This window comes from Chaetura pelagica, unplaced genomic scaffold (assembly GCF_000747805.2).
Source record: "Chaetura pelagica isolate M959 unplaced genomic scaffold, ChaPel_1.0 scaffold37, whole genome shotgun sequence".
Lineage (NCBI taxonomy): Eukaryota > Metazoa > Chordata > Aves > Apodiformes > Apodidae > Chaetura > Chaetura pelagica.
Genome location: NW_009954567.1, coordinates 1190915 through 1208499, shown reverse-complemented (window position 1 = coordinate 1208499; position 17585 = coordinate 1190915). Strand labels below are relative to the sequence as shown.

The following is a 17585-nucleotide window of genomic DNA, read 5'->3' as shown; positions in this document are numbered from 1 at the left end:
ACATCCATGTTAGGATCTGTGCTATTTGTCTTTGTTACAGCCTGTGACAGGATGGTCCTTTTCATTTCCGTGGTCCACCCATGTACATAATCCAAACTTTTCATTCTACTATAAAACATAACCATCAAACCTTTGATGGTTATTGCAGAACATCTTCATAAGATACCAAAGGGAAAAGAAAAGCAAAATCCATGCAGCGTTAAAAAAAAAAAAATTGCATTTGAGTAATATTTCATTTAACTATTTTATTGTGACTGTTCTGTCCACCAGAGGGGAGTGTTTGTAGTCTAATATTCTATAAAACGTGAAACAATGCATTGCTATGTTTTGTGCCTTAACAATGGCCACATCCCAGCAGATGCTCTGTAAGATCTTGTAAAACACTACTAGCTTGTGTATGTGTAAATACATAGTAGGCATGCACGAATGCAAACGTATACAACACATCACATTACTCCAAGAGTTAAGAAGAGTGAAAAAACCTTTTTAAAAGCTGATCATTAGTCTATCTGTTTGTTTAAAACTTTATAAAATAGGATTACAAGTAATTACTAAGCTACCAAAACTGCAGTCATGCATAGTATTGTGCCCTCTGATTCTGGCCCAGCAATCAGCAAAAAAAATTCTCCTTAGTGGATCTGTTTTTAATTCCCAGCCCTAAACTTCTGTTGTAATAGTAAGCCATAAAGTCCTATTTGCTTTTCCAGAATGATTAAGCTCAGACTTGGGATTTTGACCTAAGCCCATCACTAATAATCATTTTTCTTGAAATTGCATTATTTGTTTCTCAAAAAATGTCTATTTTTTAGGTTTAGTCAGGAGTACAGGACACTGATTATGTCATTGCTTCCGCAGGCTTCTGAACGTGCTTCTGCAGCAGTCAAATCTTAGTGAAATTAATCATCAGGACAATGAGGTGAGTGAGCTTGTACTACAAGTCACAGTCCCAGGCTCTGGGGGCGTACAAGTTATGCTGCTCAGAAACCACTGTACTATCAGTTTTGTGATAAGACTATGCACTAGTCAAAAACTTCAATAATGCTTTTTTTGAACTCTTGAAAAGTATTGTCTGATTTTTCCTACTACACATGATGCACCTTTAGGCTAATAAACCTCTGTATATTGCCAGCTATGAGGTACCTTGAATCAGTGTCTTAAGTCACTTGCCTAGACATTAATTGCTTTTGGTTCTTCTGAAGTTAAGACATTGGACTACATCTTCACATTTACCAACCATGCTGTCATTAAAGTACTGTGTTCAGGAAAAATATTGGAAAGCTGATATTACACAGAACATCCATGGAGCTACAAAATTTTATGCTATCATCTGAACCTTGAAGAATTGTGGCCTGCATATATATATATATGTGTATATATATATGTGTGTATATATATGTATATGGAAAATGTTAACTTCCCAAATGTGTTCCTGTCCAAATAGAACAGACAAGACACAAGACTGACTCTGGATATCTTTTCATATTTGTTTCTGTTCTCTTTAACGATTGCTCAAAGATGCATCTTTTCTCCACAGTGCCAGTAACACCACAGGATTGCTAATTTTCCCTCTTCCCCTGAACTTTCCCTATCCACTGCATAGTTTTCAGACCCTGCGCACAACAACCTAAACTAAATGTATGCTTTGTCATGGTGTGGAATTATGTTGCTCATGAATTCCATAGAACCATGGATCATCATTTCAGTCTGTAATGTTTTGCTGTACTGCATCCTACATGCAATTTGGAGCTTTTAGTCCAGCTCACTGTCATTTGGCAATGAGAAGACAGTTGTTCATGTGTCAATACTAACTCCTGAATATTCATGTTATCTGAAAAATGTAGATCCTCACAAATTATTGCAGCTAATAGAGCTGTTGCCTCAGCATAAGTAAAACAGATCAATGTTGCCACCTTATAATTGAGAAATACACCCTGATGAATGCATGAATGCGTAAACAGTAAGAAATACATCTGGAGGTTTCATAGTTCCCCCAACTGTGGCTTTCTGTGGCTTGACTTATGAAGCCTGTGAGATGACAATGTGAAGAAACATTGTCTGAAAAAGCCTCAAATCTGTGCAAAACAATTGTCGCACTATTTTTACCACAGCCGTTTCTTGTTTTTTCTCCTATTGTGTCCCCTATTGCTTCTTCTTTTCTATAAATGTGCAATTGTTTTGCTGTCTCACCTTTAATGTTCTGTTCTCCTGGATCTTCAGCTTTGGCAGTTCTGATATCACTCTCATGCTTCCTCTTGCAAATAGTAGTCTTATCTACAGATGCCACTCAAGGGTGGTATCACTGCACAAATCAGATGTGTGCAAGCGGGACAGCCATTGCCCACTGCATCAGGCCTATATGCGTGAGCTGCCACTATAACCATCTCAATGCTCTTTGTTCAGATGGGTGTTCTAAAAGAACACAGAATGTATGAATTGTTAGAAAAGAAGTAGAGAACAAAACAGGAAGCAGCATTATGCTGTCTGAATCTTTGGTACACCAGCATCTTGAATGTCAGCTGCAGGAGAAATCTGAAAAAGGATATATAAGAAAAGGAACAGAAAAGCACTACAAAGATTATAATAGTTATAGAGTAGCTTCCTTTCATGGGTAGGCTAAAAACTAGTACAAACTAACTACAATAGGACTTTCAGCTTGGCAACTGCGTCAGAGGGATAATATATGTCCATGCCATCATAAATTGCTCAGAGAGGATAAGAAGATAATAATTATTAACTGCTTTTACGTATAAAATGATGGGAACACCTGCAGAAATTATCAGGCAGCAGTTTTAAAGCAAATGAAAATAACAGCTTTTTCAGAAAATGCATTGTTATCTTGTGGAGGTCTGGATGTCACAGGAAGTCTTTAGCCTGATTACCAAATGTTAGGTGACTGTATATCATCAAGCCTGGTTTCTCTAAATTTGCTCCCTAACCATCTGCCACTGACTCTCTGAGCTGCTTCCCTGTACTAGAGAGATCTTTGACCCCTACCCACAGTTCTTACAGCTGACTCTGCTGGTTACTGCAGTAGAAACAGACCAAGTTGATTTTTCAAGGGTTTTTGTCCATATTAAGAGACTACGAGTGGATAGCAGAAAGCTGACCTCCTACACAGTAGTTTCACCTCTTTCAGTGGTTTTGTCCTGCTTTCCAGGACTAGGGGTGAAGATCCATTTCCCAGCTGGAAATCACTTCACTGAAGCCTCACTTCACAGCATGCACAGATAGTGAGTGTCTACCCACAGTAATAAGACTCTTGTGTCAAAACCTTGGTCCACTGATATCAGTGGCAGAGCTCCCATTAGTTTCACTTAGGGCAGCATTTTCCCCTCATTTTTGGTTTTAGATAACCAAAATCCCATGATTAAACTTTGCAAGCCCTAACTAAAAACAAAACTGCTCTTGTTCAACTGCTGTCTTTTGTCATCTGGAGACTACTTAAGCCATTTACAGATCTGAAAAGCCTTGTAAGATACCTGATGAGTGAGAGAAATGAATGTTAGGATATTCAAGCTTTTAGTTAGGAAATCACTGCTAACAACTTGCACTATTAATGCACTGATAAATTGTCTGCATGAATGTTTAATAGTTTGTACTTCAAATGAGTTGTTACCAATTGCCTATATGGGGTTCTATGTCAATTTTTAATTCCTTTTCCACTGTACATTTTTTGCTTTTGATGACTCTGGAAACCAGACAAGATTCCTGAAGTGCATTTTCCCTGATAAGAGATAGCGAACAATACCTGCCAAAAGTAAAATGTTGCCACATCTGAACAACACTAGCAATTTTTAAGACATTGAATGAATAACTTTCTACAGAAAATTTTTACTGTAGAGTAAAATATAGGTGTGTATGTCAATGCTGATGAAGGTGCAAATATAGGACATGAATTCACTGATCTACTAAGACTGAGCGAACACATCTAAAGTGAAATGAAAATGCAGGTCAGTGGCTTACTCTTTGCTTTGTTTGCTCCCTAAACAGTAAATATTATATGTTCATATTGGTTTTTTTGTTGACATCACTAGACCAGTTCCTCAGCTTGCTGATTAGTGCCAGCTAGATAATAGCATATACTTTATTATTTTTTTAATTAAAGATAGAACCTAAAATAAACATCACACTGTGCCATGCCAAAGCACCAGTCTAAAACAGGCTTTTCTCAGAGGATCCAAACTGAGCAGTGAGGAACCACTCCCCAGCCACTGTGGTCCAAACCATTTCTGTCTATAGAGGCTATAGTCACATACAAAAGAAGCATTTGTTTTTCTATCCATTTTCTGTAATAGCTCAAAAAAACTAATTGCTTCGTTCCCTCTTATGACTTTACTAATTCAGAAGCTGTTACTAATTATTCCAATACAAGAGGGAGAGGGAAAAGTCTGTCAGTCCCAAATGGTTTCAGAACTGTCTAGCTTATCTACAGAGACTTGAAGAGTGCTCCTGTGAGTGACAATTATTTGGTCTCTGGGTTTGTGGTTTTCAGGGAATGACTTCACTCCACTGGGCTGCTTTCCACAACAGGCCCCAGCACACTCAGACTCTGCTGCACAAGGGAGCAGACCTGACTCTGGTGGACAAAGACTTCAAAACAGCTCTGCACTGGGCAGTTCAGGTGAGCCACAGTTTCACTGGTCAGTTGTTTGAGCCATGCTGGCAATTGTGGTGTCCTAAATGCTGAAATAAGGCAAATGGATGCTAGGAATACTCACTAACAGCCCGAGCATTTTGCTTATCATCTATCTCACTCAGGCTGTTCATGCTTCATGTTGAGCTCATGCTTAACTTCTTGCATGAAATCAGGGTTGCAGAAACCTGCAGCTTAAATAGTCTTGCCAAAGGTCTTTGGGAATAAAATAATGTAAACACAAGTTAAAACATATTTAAACTGCTATAGTTGTGGAACAATTAGGTGAAAGGTTGAAGCCCTACTTTTCTGGAAATTAAGGAATACAAGAAGCCAAACACATTTCATTTTGAGTTGTGTGTTGTTCCTGTCGCCTATGCAAAAAAAAAAAAAATAAATAAGTTTCATTGCTGAGGAATTGCTCAGGTTATCATAAGAGAAAAAAAATGTAGAGTTAATATGGCATTAAACACTGTATTATGCAATTGGCAGTTAAGTTATCTAAAATACAGCACAATTTACTGAATTATGCCTAAAAGTTAAAGCAGAAAATCTCCTACATTCATTTATGTTTTAACTTGCCTATGTGCCACAGCAAGTTCCAGTATCAATGTTGAAAACACCTGCACACTAGATAAGCCAAAACAACTTGCATGAAAATCAAGTAACATTTTCCTACAATGACTAAATATTTGCATCCTCACCTTTTAGTCAAAGTTCACTTGTCTTAAAAAAAATGTGTCAGCAAAGAAATTTCAAAGTTCTGAACTGCCAGTTACTGTATTTGTAAATTAGTAAGGACATTGAGAACAAAGAATCTCTTTCCTTCAACCGCAGCCTGCACAGGTGGTACACATACTTCTACGCTCAACTTTTGTTTTTCTGAAGTAGAGATATAATTTGGCCTCTGCAACTGGTATTATTTCAACACTAGTCTTGTTGTTCTTTCAGAGAATCATAGAATCATCCTGGTTAGAAGGGACCTTGAAAATCAAGTCCAACCATAACCTAAGTCCCCCTACCATAACCTAAATAAATCATTCAGTGCTTAAATCATGCTGCTAAGCACTATATGTACATTTATTTAAAATACTTCCAGGGATGGTGACTCCAGCATTTCTCTGGGCAGTCTCCTCCAGTGTCCAACCTCTCTTTGGGTAAAGAAATTCTTTTTAATATCCAGTCTAAGCCTCCCCTGGTGCAGCTTCAGGCCATTTCCTCTCATCCCATCATTATTCACTTGGGAGAAGAGGCCAATTCCCACCTCCCTACAACCTCTTTTCAGGTAGCTGTAAAGGGCAATAAGGCCTCCCCTCAGCTTCCTCTTCTCCAAACTATGTAACCCCAGTTTCCTCCGCCACTCCTCATACGACTTACTCTCTGGACCCTCCACCAGCCTTGCTGCTCTCCTCTTGACATGCTCCAGCATCTCAGTGTCCTTCCTGTAGTGAGGGGCCCAGAAATGCACACACTGCTCAAGGTGTGGGCTACAGCTCTTGCTATTTTGCCTTATTAGACCAAAGGTGTCTACTCCAAAACCTGATGTGCTTTTCTGTTAGGCTTACTCCAAAGCAGCTGCTTCCAGTGGGAATTCTCTGAAACTCATGCAAGCACCTGCAGCTTAGGCAGTGGTCTGGGCCATAGCTCTGGGAACAACAGAACAGTCTCAAACAGAAAGACAAAAGGGAATCCTCTTCATATCAGGACCTTCAGATTTTTCCTTATACCTTAATCTTTCTCTGTTTTACTGTTTTGTAAATTATATTCCTTTATTCCATCATTAACTCACACTTCCATCTTTCTTTCACAAACTTACAGAATAACTCTTGAGAAAAGGGGAAAATAAAACTTCACAAAACACATTTGGCCTCAGGTGGAGGCAAATCACAAATCCCTCTTCTTTCTCCTTCTTGGCTGCTCATAGAAATCAAAGGAAACATGCAGGATGACCCCCATTTTTTTCCTTCATAAGAGACTCCTCCTATGAAGCCTTATAAATTGCTTCTTCCATCCACATACTTCTCCATATCCTAGGTCCAGAAAGGGTAGTTGAAATACCAGAGCCTGTAATAGATCTGTTAATATTTCTTTTGCACAACCCTGGCCAAGAAAAAACACTTTCAGCCAGTGCTCTGTGCTGCACTACGAGTCCCAGGAGAAGCAGATACTGTGGACAGGCGTGACTTTCTCTGCTATGGCAGAGAGCAGAACAACAGCTCTGCTGGGTGGGATTATCATTATGCCTAATTGCCTCCTCTGTGGCTGCTGGAAAGGGGATCTTTTTTTCTTTAAGAATTGTATTAGTATCTTCAGAGCACAAGAGACTTGCAGAGCTCAGGCAGTACCAGCTGCTGGCGTTGTTTTCAGATGAATAAGGCCCTGTGTTTAATTTCATTTTTAAAGAGCTCAGCAAGGGGAAGACCACGGCACAGAAACTTGTTTCAGATGTTGCAGGAAAGAGGCAGTTTGCGCATACTGGGCTGAAACAGAGAGCAAGACCACATTTGCCCTCCAAATTCTCGGGCGTGTTTCATATGAAATAATTGTTCCTCGCTGGCTGTTTCCAAGGCGGCGTGTTTGGCGCGTGGTTCCCCACCAGACAAACCGTGGCTGTGGAGTCCCAGCCCTGTAACTAAACAGACCTTACCCACACCAGGGCCTGCTGCTCAAGAAGCTTAAAACCCCTGCCACTCGAGTTAACTCTTTCAGCGCAAATGTGATACATCAGTGTCAAAAACACAGATCATTCTGTTTTGAAGTGACAATATCTCATGTCATGTTTTTTACACATACAAGACTTTTAAGAGCTGTTGCAGATAGGATTCTGTTTAAAGTGTCTCAGGAATTATTTCCTTTCTTTGCAGCCAGCAATACTCTCTGTAATGAAACAGAAATCAACAAAGCAAAAACACCTTTATAACAAAAAAACACCCAAAGAAACCTGTTAACTAATAGTGAAACAAAGTTTAAAGCTTTTCAGTTCTAGATGATGGTACCATTTAAATCCTAGCAAAATACAGTGTTCATTAAACAGTATACACTATCATATTACATACTACTGTATCATAATAGTGTTAGTAGTATCTTGGAAATAGCCTGGGAAGATGTGGAGTCTTCCTGCATTGCCTTGCCAGTTGTCATGATTTTTACCAGAACTCTCTTTGTCTCTTTCTTAAAATTCTGGCTCCCAAAGTCACATGGTCACGTAGAAAGATCAACTTTCATTTAAAGAATAAACAAAAAATTAAACAAAGATTTCTTCCAAAATGAAGCAAACCTCTAGGGATGAAAAAAAGGCAACTAAAAAGAAGCCATTAAAAATAATACTCTGCCGTGTGGGGCTCAGTTATGATTTTTTTATAGGTTGATTCAGAGTGCAAAGTTTTTAAAAATTACGAGTCTACATATTTGCTCCATAGCAACAATGCAATTATTTCATTCCTCCATTTCCTGAGAGCAGTGAGAAATAACCTGTAAATATTAAACACGTTGTAAAAGCAAAGCATAGGCCATTATTCATTTGTGTTTGGCTGAGCAAGCATGGCAGCCACTCTGTAATGACTTGAAAGTGAGAGCACATTGAAATTTCAGGATCTCTAGGAACATCTCTGATTGCTGCAGACATCTTGAGGACAGAGCTGGCCACCCAGCCGGGGCAGAGGAAGAGGCCAAGGAAGGAATTGGTGGCTCAGGGCCAGGGTCTCTGCCAAGGGATCACTGTGCTCCTCTCTGCCCAGCACCCCTTTTTTTATTGTGGGCTGCCTACAGTGGAAGAACTCAGATAGACTTCTGACGACTTATTAAAATTTAGGGAGTGTTTCTCTATGGCACCTGTTTGTTGTTGGATTAGGCCAGAAAAGGTGCATTTGGTAAGCACCATTCTCAGTCTGGTTGGTTTCAGGCAGATTTCTTTCATTGCAAAATTGTACTTGTTTTCTCTTTGTTTCATGTGTTTTTTTCAAGATGGCTAGAGTAGTGAGTTCTTTTTTTTTTTTATGTCACTAAGCTTTAAAGACAAATTTGTTAGCAAACAAATGAACAACAGATTAAATTTGCATTTTTAAGCATGTCCTTAAGAAATCCCTTTCTTGTGTAAATATTGTCATTCCAGCAAAGGTACAGCTGTTGCTTATGCAGGGTGGAAGTTGCATAGCAGCAGGGCTCTACACAATGAGCTATCAAGTTGCAAAACAGATGGAAGAGAGTTTGCAAGTAGTTTTGAGTAAGAAATAAACTTGCTCCAATTCCATCAGAAGCTTTTTACAAAAAATGCCCTGAACATTTGTGACAATGTACTTGTGTCTTGCCTGTGGCACCAAGACCAACTAGCACATCACAAACTGTGTCCCCACTGCTAAACTCTCTTATTCTCTAAAATAGGATGGTCATAAGTAGACCACTTACTGGGAATGGTCTGTGGTCCATCCTATCTCCTGACCTATGTCCAAGAACTGGTGGGGAATGTGTTAGTTAACCCAAACCAAAACCACACTGGGCAGGATTTTTTTAAATGTTATGGCACAGACGACCGAGTTCCAAAGCTCAAGAACATTCCTTGTGCTTCATAGTTTTTTATATAGCTGTAATGTATTTCTCCACTTTCATTTATGTCAGTTCATAAGCCAGATCACCTTCTGTGATTTGTACATGGTACAGCAGTATTTGATATACAAATTAATCAGTGCAACCACATCATCAGATAAACTGCCTTTACCTGAAATACTCCGCTGTTAAACAGTAAGTCCTTCAAGTATGAACATGTGTTTAACAATGTAATTATTCATGCCAATCAAATTTCCAAGAAAATCAATTGCAGAACTCTGACTGAGCTTAGCAGGATTTTTTTCTCAGACAAAACCTGCAGGTAAGTACGGGAAAATTGCCAGACCTCTTCCCAGCACACAGTATATGTGTAAGTCTGCAAGTGGATGCCAGAACATGAGTAATGTACATCCACCACACTTCTTGCGTATCTATAAATGTTTTGATCTCCTATGACTAACAAAAAGGAGTTGCAAGATAATTTTTCCCATTCCTCTGATTGGACTAAGGAATAATTCCTTATTCTACTGCAGAACAAAAGAGTACCTCTTATTCAAAGCACATAAATAATTCATCTAGATAAATCAGTCTGTTCAACAATATATGAGCAGTGGAAAGCTGCCAAGTAATTTTAGTCACATAGATAGTCCTTTACACTGTACATCATATGCACTTATTATAGTAAAGACTCCAAGTGATAAAAAATTCTCGGTGGGACTTGGCCAGTATTTTATACAGTGTTTTGTTTGAGCAAAGAAAAGGTAAGAGAGGCAGGGACATATGAAATAGATAGAGGTATGCCTTCATGATTGCCTTTACCATTTAGTAGCTTTTCCCAATACCCATTAAGGCTGCTGAGGGAATAAATATTTTTAAAACACTATGTCCCCTAGTTGTACCAGAGGCAGCAGTGCTCTGAGTACCACAGGACAAAGTATCCTGTACAACCACAACACACTCTCTTTCCAAGAGTACCACAATGTCAAGCCAAGCTGGGTCACTCTGAGTCTGCAACAGACACTGTCTCAGTGACACCCACTGTCTGAAGCTGAAGCACTAGGGTTAGAAGAAATGAGCTTCTCTCAGAACTGGCCGAGTCTCACCAATGTAACTACAGCGGCGTCAGTAGAGTTGTTGTTAATTTATATTGGTCTGCCATCAGAAACACACCCTGTGAAGTGCCTGGGCTGCATCCAGGCAACTTCTGGCTAAGTTTCCCTGGCAGGAAGAAAGTTGAAGGTGGTATTACAGATTGTTCCTTTCCTCAGCACAGGGCTGAGTTGTCTGTGTCCCCCGAGGGCAGAGAAACCACAGTGTGCTCTGAAATTTTGCACGGGTTTTCCACTGCCAGCACAGCCATCTGGCAGCCAGGGCATGATGGCCAGAGCATGGCAACAGTGGAGATAAAGTGAACATGCTTCTATTTCTTAGCTTTCCGTAGTCTAGGGTACAGATGGGAGATGCTGGAAGTCCTTAACAATGGGAGAAAGCTCCCACGTGCACAAAACTCTTCAGCAACCCAAGTTGCTAGATTTATGGACATTTCTCACTGCACTATATTTGCTGCAGGCTTACAGAAGGTGCATTGTATCTCTGCTCTTGAGTTTGAAATTCTTCATGTTTAAAACAGTAGACACTGCATCTACAAGACAGGGATGTGTTCTGATGCAGCCTCAATACCTGATTCTAATCAGACATAGAATCACTGTTAATGCAACATTATGTTTCTCTTGCTTTGATTTTCAGATGAAATTTGAAGCTTGTGTTACAGTAAAGGTAATGATGTAATGCACTCTCATGGTGCTCTGAACATGAGGAAAACTGAACTTCAGTGAAATTAATCCCAGAAGGGAAAATGCTCTACTAGAGGAATGGTTTGGTTTTGCCAATATAGCTGTAACTGTAGGTAGGACTTAGGGCAGCAAAGCCTTGAATCAAAGACCAAGACTTTTCAAGCCCCAAGCAACAGAGTTATGTGGGAAGAGTCTGTGGAGTAGCTTTTGCTTTCAGTACATACTGAATTTCAGAATCAAAAAGGGAAAAAATGTCGACTTTGTAAAAAAGATGTATTTATCAATGTAATAACTTCAACTGAAGTTATAAAGGAAAAAAAAACAATTTTTTGTTCAAATTTTACTGTGGGTTGCTCAACAAATACTTGAAATGGCTCATGTTTGGTGTTTTTTTTTTATTTCAGCAAAGGATAAAATTTTATTATTTTTTTTTTTTCCAATGGCCATTTTGGTGTTACAATCAATTTCGTATTAAAATATGCTATGTCTATCTGTTTCTGAGGGATAAGAGAAAAGATAAAAGGGCTGGGAGACCAGCCAGCATTCTGTAACATAAAACTCAAATTATGTACAAATGCCAATTATGTACAAAGTTGACTTCCAGTAAGTACTGATGCAAATTTTATTTAACCTATCGTATTTTATAGTGCTTCTTTATAAAAGTAAGTTGCCTGCTGTAGTACTGTAATGGGAATAGTATTTACTTGTTGCTGCAGAAAGGAGTGAAATAATGGTTAAAGTGTCAAGCCATTCAGCATCAGAAAAGAAGGACATCAAAGAGAATTCAAAGCTTTTGATTCACAGTTCTGGAATTGAAAGAGGAAGGCATGCAGAAGAGGAAACACAGACAGCCCTAAAGTGCAAAGCTAGTGATAAGAGTAACATCAACAGCTGCTAGTGAGGAATTTGCATTCAGCAAAGCAGGCTATAGATGTAAGAAGGCTTAAAAACCTACACTAATACCAAGACACAGAAAATACAGGGGAACAACCTAACCACATGATCTCCAGGGGCATTCACTTGGAAGAAAAATACTTTGTCAAGGTTTCCTGAAAACAGCTAAGTGGTCCATAGCTTGTCCCTCTCCTCCTCCCACCTCTACATTATTGGTAGCCACAAGCCAGTTTAGCAGACTCCCTTCATATGATTCTACCCTTTGGCATCGAAATATATAGTTCACTAGAGTATCCTGATGGGGGGAAAGAATGAGAAGTAGCATGGGGAACTGGGGTTGTTTAGTCTGGAGAAAAGGAGGCTGGGAGGAGATCTTATTGCTCCCTGTGACTACCTGAAAGGCTGTAGCAAGGTGGGGGTTGGTCTCTTCTCCCTAGCAACAAGCAGCAGCACTTGGAGGAAATGGTCTCAAGTTTTACCAGGGGAGCTTTAGATTAGATATTGGAAGAAACTTCTTCACCAAAAGGGTTATTTAACACTGGAATAGGCTGCCTAAGGAGGTGGTTGAATCACCATCCCTGGAGGTGGTTAAAAGATATGTAGATGTGGTGCTTAGGAACATGGTTTAGCACTTGACTTGGTAGAGCTAGGTTACGGTTGGACTTGATGATCTTAAAGGTTTTTTCCAGCCAGAACAATTCTGAGATTCTATGATTCTGTGATCAAAGACCTGGCAGAATATAATGCAATGTTATGGTAGAATATTACCTAAATGACAATAAGCTTCCTAAGTAAAGTTATTGTTCTGCGTATCAGTTGGACATGTATAAGTACAATGGCTGTAGTAACAATGAGGATAAATTGAACAGACATAGGTGAAAAAAAGTGTTAAAACCAGAAAAAAAGCCCCAAACCTGCAGGATTCTCCTCGTGGTGCCTGATTCAGAGGATACTTCCTGAAGAATTATTTTCTTATCTTAAAAGTACTGAGAGATGCAACTATTAGAAGTTGGGCTAAAGAAAATGAAATTGCAATCAAATGAAAATGAGAACTAATGACTGTGGCACTGAATTTGTTGTTTGCAACTGTCTGGAGATGACACAAATCTCAGACAAAAGGTTCCATAAAGCACAAGGAGAGTTTGCCTTGCAAGGGCTCCTGGATGAAGATTATATGACTTTTCTTCTTCATTAAGTAATTTTAATTTAGATGAGTGATCTAAGAAAGAAAATGTCACTGAGGAGAATAAATAATGGGTGAGTAATGGTGTGATATGAGACAAAAGTGTACAGAAAATTGGGGGGGCGCACTGCAGAATTATATGGAAACATATAGCAAAAATAAAAAATAATATCTGAAACTTTGCTGAAAAGAATTTGAATACAAAAAGGGAAGATGAAATGTAGGGATACATAGAGTAAGGTTACAAAAACATGTAATTTTCCTATGGTAAATTTACCAGTGAACATCCTGATCTAACAATAGTACTGTGGTTCATGGTAAATTTACCACAGGAAGACTACATTTTTGGTGACCACAGCCCAAAGCTATCAATCTAAGAATAAGGGCAGTGTAAGCGTTTTAGGAGAATTCTGTGTGCAACTTTAAAAAACTGAGATGAATGTAAAGATAAGAAGGCATTTGTAAGAAGAGAGAGCTGGGAAGCCACAGAACAATTGGCCAGAAATTGCTTTCAGCAGAATGTTCAAATTACTAGGAAATATCCTGTGATTATTTAGAAAATGTAATTAACATTTTGATTGAATTGTTAAAACAGGACAAATTTCATAGCCCTCTTCAAAGCAATTATTGTTTCCCCAGATAAGAAGTTACTGGATATAGTATGTTTGAATGTAAATGAGTCTGTTTAATACCATGTAGTAAAACACAGAATACTGGAAAATTGCTAACAAGATCAAGTTCATTTCATGGCACAAAAAGCTTGTTAGGCAGGTGGTGGATAGAGGAAGCATAAAAAAATCCAATTATTTGTCCCCTCCTGGTTTGAGCAGTACACGCAATTTTAATCACACTGAATGACATCAATAGCACCATTTATATTAGCACAACCTGCTATAATGGACCCAGAATTCAATCCAAAGAATCCAAAGTCCCAGAGAATAAGGAGAAACAGTATGGAATAATGCCATCAAAATCAATCCAGGAAGTTATATCACACCTCGTATATTCTCTACCAGCCACATTCAGGAAAGTTAAAATAATTTTTGGATGTGGACATCTCACATACACTCCAACCAGGGATTCACCACAAGAATGCTTCTATTTGTCCCATAATGAGGTGATGAAATACAAAACACCTGTATAACCCACAGCTAGAACCAAATTAGGAGGACACCAAGCACTTCATGGATCAGGATGAAATTCAAAATTATTTAGATAAATAGTAAGAATTTACTTAAATCAATAAAATACCACTGTATACAGAACTGTGAAAAATTAAAGCTGTTTGCACAAATTGAAGAGTAGTAGATTAGACTAGACAATTCCAGAGTAGGAGTTTAAATTGTGGTGTTGATATGAAACAAACAAACATCCTTCTGGGACATATTAACAGAAGTGTGATATGTGTGGGCTACAGGAAGTACCAATGTCATTTTCAATGTCAGGAGAGAAGGCTTGGATGGATTATTATGTCATTTGGGTTGCCACAGTTGTAGAAAAGCTGTAGACAAACTGGAAGGAGGCCAAAAGCAAGCGCCAAGTATGATAAGCGGGTTGACAAACTTGACCATGAAGAGGGGTTGAAATGGTTTATTTAGTCTAGAAAATGGAATATTGGTGGGAGACAGAACAGACTGTAAATGTATAAAATGCCAGGAAGAATAGTAAGAAATTTCTTATGCAAATGCTAAGAGTTGTGCAAGGACACTAAAGGACTGAAATTGTAGGTGCAGGATGTGAAATTTGGACTTAGCAAGACTTTAATAAAATCGAAGAATATTAATTGTCACTAGAACACAAATACAGAAATAGTAAGATACTGCATGTTAATAATTTTTAATGTCAAAACTGACTTGGAGAAGGATGTTTATAAGTAGATGTTTATTGTGGTAGTACTAGAAGTATATATTAGACTTCTAGATTCTCTTAGCCCTGAATATAACTAGAGATTTCTCTGATGTTAGTAACCAAAAAATGTAACTGAGAGGTATGCTAGAGTTAAGATACTGACATTTGGTATAGAGACTGGAGAATAAAAACAACTATTAGGACCTCGGTATGCCTGGACATGAAGATCAACACTTTTTTTTTTCTTTTTTTGTAATTAGATATTCAGACAATTACGAATTAGTAACAATTTTAACATGGTTAATGAGGATGGTATAAAATGTCATAGAAAATTGGATTGCATGATCATGAGTAAATTCTAAATGAAAGAGGTGAGTAAACAAAATACATACAAAAGAAATCCCTGATTTCAGAGGGACATATTTTGGTGAGTTAAGGGTATTCTCAGCTGCACTGAGAAGCATTGGGACCAGTGGGTTCCAGGGAATGGGGATGTATTCTATCAATGGTGCATAATGTAGCAGAGATCTGTATCCCAGGAGCGGAAAAGAGAAGTATGTAACCTGCAAAATAATAGGCAAAAGAACAGAGAAGCAAAAGAAATTGTATCTCAAAATCAGGAAGTGAAGAGTAATAATTAAATGTTGAATAGAAGCTAGAAGGAAATTACTTTCAGGGATAAGGCTTGAAATCAATCTTGCTTAGATATTTCATGATACTTGGCAAACTTGGCAAAAACACAGGGGCCCTCTGACGAAATCTGCAAATAACAAAAAACTGGAAAACATTAACAGAAAAGAATGGGGATATAGTACAGGGGATGCTGGATCACCTTCAAGTCTACAGAAACACAAATGGGATAAAATTGAATAGGATAAAACATGTAAGTAATGCACTTGGGTGTTAATAACAGAAGGTTCTTCCAGAAACTAGAAAGCCTGTGTTTGGAAACTACTATGGAGGAGAAGTACTGAAGTGTAAAAGGTTATTCCAGAGTGAGTAGGAGCTTCTAATGAGACACAGCTGTGAATAAGGCAAATGCTGTTCTGTGACATACCAAAAGAAGTATTTCTAATACAGATGGGGAAGAACTAGTGTCACTGTAAAAAGACCTGGCAAAAATGCCTGTACACAATTTTAATCACCCCTCTCCAAGGATACACATCTGAAACACAAAAGGAAAAGCGTTAGTATGTTTATGAGGTAAACAGAAAGCATATTTTAAATTAAAACTTAAAAAGACCTTGACTGATTAGAGTGGTAAGAGAACTTCTCAGAAGAGATGTAGTGGTTTTCTATGAACACATCTGAAAAACAAATACCAGGTAGTGAAGAGAAGTATTTAATCTAAATAAGAATGCTGGCACAGAAACAAAGGGACACAAATCAGCCATGAGTATGAATAGAAATTAAAGATATTAATCATTAAAGCAAACAAGTCCTTGAACTGCCTTCCTTTGGGAGTAATGAGGACAAAAAAACTAATTGTTTATAATGGACACAGTAAGTTTATGAAAGGGATGATCTAACATAGCTGCAAGGGAGATTGCAGGGATTGAATTCAGTGATCTAGAAAGAGCTTTCCAGCCATGTGTTTCTAGGTTGTTATAAAAAATAAATAATTCTTTTTTTCTATTTCTACCAAGTTAGGATATAAAATGTTTGGTTTCATTTGCAGGTTAGAAAACAAAGTCAACTTTCTACTAAGACACTAAAGCACTGGAGCAAACTAGCTAAGAAAGTTTTCAAGAACCACTTGACCAAATATTTGAAATGGCTTTTCTAGGGGTGTACTTGGTCAGATTTACAGAATTGGGTTGGTCTTTTGAGGTCCTTTCCAATCCTAAATTTCTATGAGAAAATACAGTCTTGTATCTTTCTGAAATTTGGCTTAGCAAAACAAAATTCCCAGATTAATTCAGGGAAAGCTCTTGAGCAATTTACACTTTGTAACTTTTGGTTGTACTTGCAGTGGCACATTATTTATTATTTTTCCCATGTTCAAAGTTTTTTAGGAAATTCATAAAGCAAACCCAGTTCCCAGCAGGAGATTGGAAGCTTTTGGCTTTCATACCTGGGGAGTCTGTTATACACAAAACAAAATACCATGAATGTATTTGGCCTTCTCTAGCAGAGAAAATGCATTTTGGTGTGAACTTCATTGTAAAATTATTTTATTCTCTGGACAGAGTGGCAACAGGATTCTGTGTTCCATCATTCTGGACCACTACCAGGGACCATCCATAATAAACTATGATGATGAGAATGGCAAAACATGCATGCACATTGCTGCTGCTGCTGGCTACAGTGATATTATCAGTGAGCTGGCTAAATTCCCAGAGTGCAACCTGCAGGCCCTCGATGTGGATGACAGGTAACCATGGAAACTCTGAAACTGAAATTGCTGCTTCCTTTCTATTAAACTGAGACTACCTCTGTTTATTCCATAATCGTGTTTCCTGTTTCATGGGCCATAGCCTCGCTAATAAACTGCGCTTAGAGAGAACTGTGCTTGCTCAGAAACACTGCAAAGCAAAAAAGTCCAGCTCAGATTTATCATATCTAGTGTAATAACTGCGCCTTAGAAATGTTATTTAACTTTGTGTTTTTGATAGGAAATGATAAGATTATGTGTGAAAAGACTTTTTCACCACTTGATTTAACTTATTTCAGTCAAACAGGAACATTCCTA

At 38.3% G+C, this 17585-nt stretch overlaps 1 protein-coding gene across 1 annotated transcript in view; it reads left to right on the top strand.

Annotated features, from left to right (window-relative positions):
• Positions 1-17585, top strand: part of ANKRD55 (ankyrin repeat domain 55) — a 51323-nt gene that overhangs the window by 12280 nt on the left and 21458 nt on the right. Inside the window, exons 5-7 of the mRNA XM_010005402.1 lie at positions 856-916; positions 4493-4621; positions 17083-17267. Coding sequence (XP_010003704.1) covers positions 856-916; positions 4493-4621; positions 17083-17267 — 375 coding nt within the window. The remainder of the gene's footprint in view (positions 1-855; positions 917-4492; positions 4622-17082; positions 17268-17585) is intronic.